Here is a 10,028-nt window from a genome sequence, read left to right on the forward strand (position 1 = left end):
CCAATGAAATCGGACATTCCTAAGCGAAGATATTGAGTTCGTAAGTTATATTATTATAAAATTGGAAATTGAGATATCGGCCTTTAAAAATATTATTGACAATGTTGAGAGTAGGAATTACCTTGAAAAATGTCTCAAAAAATGCAAGATGCCAGTTATATTCCAGTCTGAAACTATCAGACAATATTTTTAACACTAATAACATCACAAATTCGCAACAAACCCAAATTGTGAAAAAATCACCTCTGGGTAGATTTTTGGCTATTTCTCCATTTAGGATCCTGCCCAAAAGTGTCTCCTTTTGACATGACACGTCACATATTGTGTTGCATATCAATGGATAGCTACTCTATTTCCCTTTACAATGACACCACATTTAAAACAATCACCTTTTTACGTCTAAGTACACGTCTTGTGAATGTAGTGTGGTCTCAAACAGAATGTGCCATTTTGACCATTATTCTGTGCTCAAACAACACTAAGTCACTAGCCTCAATAGTGGGTGGAAAACCCATACGCAAGCACAGCCAGTCACCTCCTCCTCATTCTGCTCACCACACGTTGCTGTGGCATGACATTACATTCTTCAACCAGGATTCGTCGCAGGTCATTCAATGTGGTTGCATTAGCTACTCTGGCTCACACAGCACGGCCAAGTTGGTCCCGCAAGTGTTCAATCGGGTTTAGGTCTTAGCTGGTGGCAGGGCATTCCAAGCTATATTCCATTCTCTCTACTCCCTTATTCTGTAAGTAGTCGTTGACTTACCTGGCTCTGTGGAGGCGAGCGTTGTCATCTTGGAGGGTTGCATTGACTCCCAGATTGTGAAGATATGGGATTGCAGCTTGCTGCACAGAATAATGGCCAATTCTGTTTGAGATCCCATTACTATACATTCACAAGACGTGTACTCAGGTGTAAAGCTGATTGTTTCAAATTTGGTGTCATTGTGAAGGGGACCAAAGTAGCTATCCATTGATATGCAACACGATATAAACATGTCACACTCACAAATAATCTGTATATGTAGGTTTATATTGTATAAGGTTTACAACGGAAGAAATCAAAAGTGTGTTCAGCAACTTCATTTGCATGTTTTTCCTGTTTTGTATTTTATAATCTATCATCCCTACAGATAATATGAGTGTCATTTACGGTATGGATATACTAACATAATATTTAAATGCCGACAATAGTCTCAATTATTCGCCTTGGGCCATATATGCGTCACCATGGTGACGATTACATCCTTTTAGTGTGTCCCAGCACATGTCTACATCGGGGACAGGTGTGAACTATGTCTTTCGCAGAATCAATACAAAATGGTAGCCAACATATGAACCATGGTCTGCAAAGATAAAACAAGAAATGCAATATAACTTTACAATACACTGTAAGTTGTTGCACCATATATACCATTATATATAATTGGTACCAATGTATAGCTATGGGTCTCTACTATCCAGTGATACCAAAATAAGTACAAACAATCCCCACATAATGTCACTATGACGTCATGATGTGAGCGTGCCCATGCACATTTAATAAATTCAGGTTGTGTACAAAAGGTACAATTGATATTCGGCTAAAAATCCACGAACATTCGATTTTTACCGAATTTTCTCCTACGTATGAACGGAAATTACTATGTCAACCTAACCAGTCTAGTATGTACACTAAGGGGCTGTGAGAATAACTATAAGCCCGGAGGGGTAGCATTTGCCTAGCCAACAATTTCTTGCCCCCCCCAGGCCTCATTATTTTTTGCACAGGCCTTACATAGATAAATGAATAACTATACAGGGAGCATAAATAAATAAATAAATAAATAAATAAATAAATAAATAAATAAATAAATAAATAAATAAATAAATAAATACATAAATAAATAAATAAATAAATAAATAAATAAATAAATAAATAAATAAATTAATTAATTAAAAAAATAGATAAATAAATAAATAAATAAATTAATTAATTAATTAATTAATTAATTAATTAATTAATTAATTAATTAATTAATTAATTAATTAATTAATTAATTAATTAATTAATCTCCTCTGTAGTCAGTTTGGTTTTGCTCACTCCACATCAACATCGGAACCAAACTGGATGCAGAGGGTTGGTTTTTTCGGCTATCTCAGCCCACATCACTTTTCAGAAATGCCAGCGGGGAAAATGAAACGATCAGAGTGTGTAGATATATTTTAACACCATATGAAGCTTTGTCCAAAAATGTTGCACGAAAACTATGTGGCCTCTCTAAATCTTAAAATCATAGGACTTTTTTGGCGATCCTTCTCGGATAAGATGATTTGTCCTAAAATATTGCACGCAAACCTAAATTTCACTATGTGGACTCTCTAAATCTATTATCATATGAATTGTTATTTCCGCCTTCCAGCTATATCATGATATGCCTATGTATTTACATGTATAAAAGTAGGAAAATCCAAATAATATGTATATTTCATGTTGAAATTGCTTATGGTTTTCTGGAGGTTAAGAACTATGGGTCACAGAAATTTGTCAGTATTAACTTTTTCAATTCAAACATCCAGCTCAATACATTGATATACGTTTCTAGTCAAGTGAATAAAATTTTACACCAAACAATGGACATAATATTTGGTAAAAAAAATGTTTTAACCCAAATTTTGCCTCAATATGATATGATGGAATATTTTTGTTCGCAGATTTAAAATATTCATATGCCCTCTATTATTCAGAGCAAAACTTTTTTGAAGTTATGGCTCTTTGATATAAAACATGTGTGGGTAAAATTGGAAAAAGGTTAAAAAAAACGCATGCATTTTTCAACCAAATTATCTCAGTTCACAACACTTATTACTTTTAACAGATAGAGGAGACTCTAACGATTAATTATAACCCGGCTGGCTCCTTTGTCCAAATCTTTTGCACGGGATAGTATGTATAATGAAAGACAAAGATAAAGACAATTTATCGCGTCTGACGTCACCTGTCAATCAAACTCGAGCACGGTTTGTTTACAAGTGTCGTGATGATGACTTGCTGAACGCGGATTTATAACCGGGCGCCTTATTGTTAATTTAGCACATTTGCGACATCCAAACCATCTCAAAAGTTAGGTCTTTATAGTAGGAAACTTTCTTTGGTGAAGGCACCATGTCGACAATGCCTAGAAAAGCTGCTTTTTGCCTTGTAAAAGTACGTAGTTTTTCGCCATTTGCTGCTATTCCTTTTCTCCGATCAGCACCAGATAGATCGGTCTTCCTTTTACGCGCTGATTAACCTGTGTAAACCAATCAAGGATCGTAATTGACAGTGACATCAGACGCGATAGATTGTTTTTATCTCTGCCTTTAATTATAGCCACCACGGCTGTTTGATAGCATGTACAACTATTAGGCATGTCCACTAAAAATTGAAGTACTTTTAAATTGATTCAGACCTAACTTATTGGCTGGGAATTGATGAAAGAAACATTTTGGCGTTTAAATAATCTTAATCGGACGTTTCATTCCAGAGATATGGCCTTTCGAGTGTCACGGTTTTATATAGGGCTGCTAGAACATGTTAAAAAGTTAAAGTCCAAAAAGGAATACTAACAGAAAGTGCAACTTTAAGGTACTTTTTCTTAATGTATTTATTAACTAGCTTATCTGGAACATTATATTTGCTTATAACAACATGAAAATAAGATCATCCTGAAAATTTAATCGATTTTGTTGACATACAACAAAAAAATATAAGACCTCAAAACCCATGGTTTGTTTGGTGAAACCTCAAGCATGATCATAGATGGCCGCCATGGAAAATATCGCCATAGAGGAGATGAACAATAAGTGCATTATTTCAAATGAAAAGCGGTAGTCTTAAACATTGTTCAATCTTTTAAGGTCAGCACATTTTATCTTCAAAAATTATTATATTTCATCATGGCATAAGTTTGGTAACATTAATCACTACCAATTTTGAGAAATTTGCTCCAACTCAAAGGTTATCTTTACTACATTGAGCAATACACTGTGTGTGCATGGAAGCCATGATGGATAGCATATGAAATAGACATGGTAGTGAGAAGTGCATGGGGAAGTGCATGATTTGAGATGGGCCGCGGTAGGCTTAAACATTCTTAAATTTCTTAACATCCTACACATTTTAAGTATGTAAGTTTGCTTGTCTGATTCACTCCAAATTCGGAGATAATTGCGTTTGAACACCTGATGCACGGAATGGTGTCACTTCAACCTGTTGTAGTTCTCATCTCATTAAATATTTCATTAAAAAAAGTTGATCTCTTCATGAAGGAAGGTCCTCTCTATTTACTGACCAAACAGGAAAAAGTTTGGTTAATGTTTTCCGGTGGAATCAGAAATTTCTTGAAACACCCTGATATAGGCCTACATTTGGATCAAAACAAGTATGTACGCCATTTAACAGGCCTGGGATTTCTCCATAGACAATACGTGTGTGAGTGCACGCACACAGTAAATGAAAAATCGTTCTAGTGGAAACTGTATTGACAGTGGGCATCCCTACAACTATACCATTTTAAAGAAAAGGTGAACACTGAGGGACTATTGATCTTAAATCGTGTCTACACTAGCACTAAAACATCATAAATGAGTAACAAATAGCAACAAAATTTTCAAAAAAAACTATTTATCATGAAATGTTATGAATAACTTATATTATTTGGTTAAATAAATTTATATTGTATGTAAATAACGCCCTCAATTTGCACACAAATATACAGTTTATAGAATAAAAAATAACAAAAAAAATAAGTTGGAAAAGAATCAAAAATCTATGTTTATAAGAGTTGGAAATATATATGCACATATTAGTGGGATATTTATTGATATTGTCCAAATCTAGAATTGAATATTATAATATTTTGTTAGAAATAAATGATCACAACAAACAACCGTGCCAGAAAGTGGCCTCTCGAAAACAAACACTTACATAAGTAAGAAAAATCCAACCATGAACATACTGAGGCACACCAACCAAGCCAAAGTCCCGGCTTTATGGCTTACTTCCGTCGTAACCATCTGCTGGCAATTTGGGCATTGAAGATCCGCTGGCTGATCAGAGAATATGTTAACAACTGTTATGGTTCTTGCAGGCTGCTGGGTGACTGTAGTGGCACCGTAAGCTGCAATGAGATGAAAATCTCAGAAAATATTTTGCAATTTTGCATTCAAATAACACTGATGGCCAGACTAGAGCCAAGTGATTCTTTAAGAGGAGTAAACTAGTGACCCTCAAAAGGAGTCACCTGACTGTCACAAGAGAGTCAGTTGACTCTACCCGTGGAGTCAATTGACTCTACATTCAGAGTCGTCGATGAGAGTCATTCTCTGGAATAAGTTGACTGTTGACACCAAGGAATGTAACATATTCTCCCATTCCTAAGGGATGAAGATTCAGCTTAAATGTCTTCATCCTGCCGCCTGACGTTCGTGAAACTCAAAGTAAAGTCTTCTTTTCCGTTAGGTACATACTTTGAATCTTTGAATACTTTGAATACTTTGATTTATCATGATGTATATCTCTGTGTATCATTATTTTGTGCTATTTTCGAACTGTCGGGGTGACCCTGTAATGTAGAGTCATTAACGGTGACTCTTCCGCGTAGTCAAGAAGCCCATTCAGTAGCGTAGCCGGGGGGGCAGGGGGCAGAGTCACAGATTGGCTGGACTCTGCTTTTAGGGTCACCCAGACCACGTTCAAGGATCTGTGTCCTGAATGAAGTTTGGCTTTCAGTGAGAAACATAGCTTAGATATGAAACTCGACCTTTACGGTGCAAATTTGAACATGCACCTACATAAGACATTATAGATAACCAGTTAATATAAACACAGGAAATGAGTTAAAAGGAGTATTTTGTGATCCTAGCATCTATGACATTTTTTAGTAGATTTTCACGAAAAAAGCTTATTCCCAACATTTCAGATGATTCCGATTTAACAGTTATGGTTGATTATGTGTATTACTCTGCTCCATAGACAATGTGTTGCATTTTCTTTCTGGTGTACCAGAACGTAACTCAAATGTCACGATATTTTTGCTAAACCAATTAAATCTACAATAAAATTTTTGTACAAAAACATTATTTAGCCAGAGGCTTCTATTGGTATAAAAATCTCAACATTTTTTGGGAAAAGTGGGGGATGATGCTATGGATCACGAAATGCCCTTTTTAGGAAGCCAATAAATTATCTTTTAGCCTTAAGGGATGGGGTATGAACGTTTGGACAGTATTTATTGTGGGACATTAGAGCACATCAGACATATCGAATTGCATTCTGAATACGAAGAATGTCCTTCTGATATCAAATAATTTAGATTTGTTTGAAATTTGCAATGTAATACACATTTTATGGCAAATGATTAAAAATTGATATTTTTGATATTTAACAGTACTCGAAGTAAACTTTATAAATCTGATGATTTATACTTAAAGTGTATGTAGGCGGGATGAAAAGATATGGATTTTTTTCCCAAAACACCAATTAGGTATTTTGGGGAAATAATCCATATCTTCAATATGAAAGATCAAAACTTTCAATTGATCGTCGGCTTTTCATCCCAGCTACATACACTTTAAGAATATATCATTAGATTTATACAATTTACTTCGAGGACTGTTATATATCAAATATGTGAAAAATATCAAATTTTAATAATTTGTCATAAAATTTGTATTATATCGTGAATTTCAAAAAATGAAAATGATTTGATATCAGAAAGACATTCTTCGTATTCAGAATGCAATTCGATATGTCTGATGTGCTCTCATGTCCCACAAAAAATACTGTCGAAACGCTCAAAACGCTCATTCCAGATTCCTCAACCAACTGAGGAAAATTATCAAATAATAAGACAAAATACATTATAAATAACAACACAATAATAGTATCCATACTGATATATAATATGAGTATCTTTACTTTATTTGAGTATCTTTACCAGGAAATTGTGCCGGGTACTGTTGTTGAGCGTTATACGGTGTCATATCCTGGTATTTCTGAGGTGGTGGTTGATCAGAGCCGAATTGCTGCGAATGTGGAGGATAAGCCCCTTGAGGGAGATATTGAGGTGGGTATGCTGGTAAGGCTTCTGCTTGAGGGACTGGGGCCTGGGCCTGAGCCGGGGCTGGGGCTGGGTACGGAGCAGTAGTTGGTTGAGAGTCGGAGTTCTGATTCTGAATTCCAGCTTCGTTCGGTGGGGCCTCATTTGGTGCCGATAGATTGTAAGGCGGTGGATTGTCGCTACTGGTTTCCGCCATTATGATGGTTTCTACCGCTGAAAATATAAACATAAAATGGAAAAGTTACTTCATATTACATTGTTAATTTCTTACTGATATATGAATTGCAACATGATTATAGGTAAATTAATAATAAATGCACTTGTTGAGAGTAAAAAATAATGCATGCGTTAAATGGTAATACACCCCCTGATAAATGTTGTGACTAATTTTGCATTTTTCTCACATAATAACTACACATGGGTAACAAAAGTTATGTAGGTATATTATAGGGGCAAGGAATTCAATTACTTCACTGAAATGTCCGTGATTCAAGACAAGTGATCCATTGTATGTGTTAAGAAATGAGGTACATTCTAGCGGTACCTCTTTTCTTATCATGAAGAACGTACCGCTTGTTCTTGAGTCACCAAAATTCCAGTGTAGTAACTGGATTCCTTGCCCCTATTCGCCACTTGCACGGTTCCGCCATTATGCACTATATGCGGGGAGAGCCTCGAACTGGCAGCATACATGAAAGGAAGAATTACGTAACCTTACACAGAATGTTATATGACTGGTTCAATTCCCATTCATGTATGCTGCCAGTTCGAGGCTCTCCCGCACATAGTGCATAATGGCGGAACCGTGCAAGTGGCGAATAATATACGTAATTTTTGTTACCAGTGTGTTATTATTTTTTGAGAAAAAGGGGTGTAGTACCACCTTAAGTTGGCACCCGGGAGTTAGCACGCTAACTCAATCGATATTAAACACCTTCGACTATGGTGTGAGAGGTTGCAGGTTCGAACTCTGGCGGTGGTAAGTACACTCTTGTGCAAACATTGAGTTAGCCCGAAATTCCCCTGGACAAGGAACTTACTGCTAATAGCCTCGTTGTAACCCGTACGAAACTCGGGGAGCTTATCCTGGCTGCGAAGGTCTCAATTGTGGAATGTCTAGGAAGAGTGCTTGGCTGTAAGTCCCTGTGTTCTGAGGCTTGTGGATCAACGTCTAGGCGTTGCCCTTGTGCGTAGCAAATCACTTCGGGTTTTCTTACCGAGATCATATATGTTGCTCTACATGTACAGGGTGTCCCAGAATGATTTATACCGGGAAAGTTATTTTTAGGTATGAAGCACGTTACTATTGGTAGTATTGTTTTAAATTCGAAAATTTACACATATTTAGCTTTCCTAGGAATTTCAGATTTTAGAAATTGGACATTTCTAATAGAATAGAATATTGCGTAAAAATGGTGAACTCTAAGTTCTCATAAATAAATAAAAAATAAATGTTGGTATTTATATAGCGCCTTTCACATGTGAACATGTACCAAAGCGCTTTACATTTATTCCGTCGTCGTTAGAATATGTCAGCTGCCATACAATGCCCAAGGATTGCTCATACCTTTGGGCGGCGCTCAATGGACCGTATTCATAACAGCTCCCCATTTCAGACCTGGGTGGAGAGGAGTAATCGAGATAAAGTGCCTTACTCAAGGGCACAACACGATGGTGTCGCCGGGGCTCGAACTCGCAACCTTCCGATTATGAGTCGTAGCCCGTTCCGCTCGGCCACCGTGCTCTCTCTAAAACTACCTATTTTGAAAACCTGTAAAATTACTAACTGCAGCACAAAGTTATTTGGAAAATGTTATGCAGTATATTTGTTGTGTCCTGTTCTTACTTCTACTAAATAGTCGATATCTATCGATTATTTATGATGTTACGAAGCAATACTTGTATGGAATAAAGGATTTGTTACGATTGAGAGACCGTAAACTATTCTTTCTTTGGTGGAAGTTTTGAAGACAAATATTGCGGTGTGTGAGTTGCATCATTTGATTTGCCGGCAAAGATGGATTTGTAATAAAAGTATAGAGAAGGTTCTTTCTTAGTGTCACAGCATGTTTTTACGTCCACAGTGTATTGGTAAACCCACAGTTACGTAACGGAAAAGATTAAATTTACTGCGGAGGATAATAATGCCATTATGGGGTAAATATTGTGGTAAAAATCACATAAAAGTATGATTTTCAACCTAAATATCTGAAGTCATTTTGAAATGTTTCACTTAATCCAAATATCAAGAATTATTCAACATTGCAAGTTCTACATCTGTGCAAAATTTGGTGTATTTCCTATAAACGAATGTAGTATTTGTCCACTATATATCACAGTACGGCTGGACGATGGTGATAAAGGATCCATGTGTTGTGATGCCTTTGCGCTGTAAATTACACACATGCAGTTTTCGTCCATTTTCAGTAATAGCAATGTCACGTCAAAACGAATCAAGCTATTTCCATGAAAGTCACAGAATAACTTGGAGGCATGTGTGTCATTGTATTGCAACTATTAAAATTAGATACACTGTTGACTATAATATTTTTGGTATGTCTTTAGAAGTTATGAGTAACATACTTTATAATCTTACCTTGTTATTACAGGCAATGATACTCTGGATATATATGCAGTTCAATTATTATGAAACATCAGTAATATGCCTTTCATATCACGTACCATCAGTCACGGTCACGGGATTTCCTGGAGTTACACACAGTATGGCAAATAGTGCTATTCTAGCATGTACGTACAATACAGGATGTGGGTCTAAAGTTCATTATTGCGCGTGTGTTGTTTATAATTTTTACCCGAAGTTTTGTTTTGGATGTCATTTAGTATCAGTTACCAGAGTTCAAAGTCAATATTTGAAAGAATAATATATTCATATATATTGCATATCTTGGCTGTTTCACTGTGGAGTCCTGTCAGTATGCTTCTACT

General features: G+C 36.1%; 1 protein-coding gene across 1 annotated transcript; it reads right to left on the reverse strand.

Moving 5' to 3' along the window:
• Window positions 1–323: 323 nt before the first annotated feature.
• On the reverse strand, window positions 324–9,813 carry LOC140159376 (lipopolysaccharide-induced tumor necrosis factor-alpha factor homolog). The gene is made up of 4 exons (XM_072182829.1): window positions 9,679–9,813; window positions 6,960–7,295; window positions 4,949–5,141; window positions 324–1,346 (listed from the first exon to the last, which is right to left on the reverse strand). The coding sequence occupies exons 2-4, from the start codon at window positions 7,276–7,278 to the stop codon at window positions 1,241–1,243; spliced, it is 618 nt and encodes a 205-aa protein (XP_072038930.1). The 5' UTR covers window positions 7,279–7,295; window positions 9,679–9,813; the 3' UTR covers window positions 324–1,240.
• Window positions 9,814–10,028: the final 215 nt, after the last annotated feature.

Source organism: Amphiura filiformis, chromosome 8, assembly GCF_039555335.1.
Source record: "Amphiura filiformis chromosome 8, Afil_fr2py, whole genome shotgun sequence".
NCBI classification, from domain to species: Eukaryota; Metazoa; Echinodermata; class Ophiuroidea; order Amphilepidida; family Amphiuridae; genus Amphiura; species Amphiura filiformis.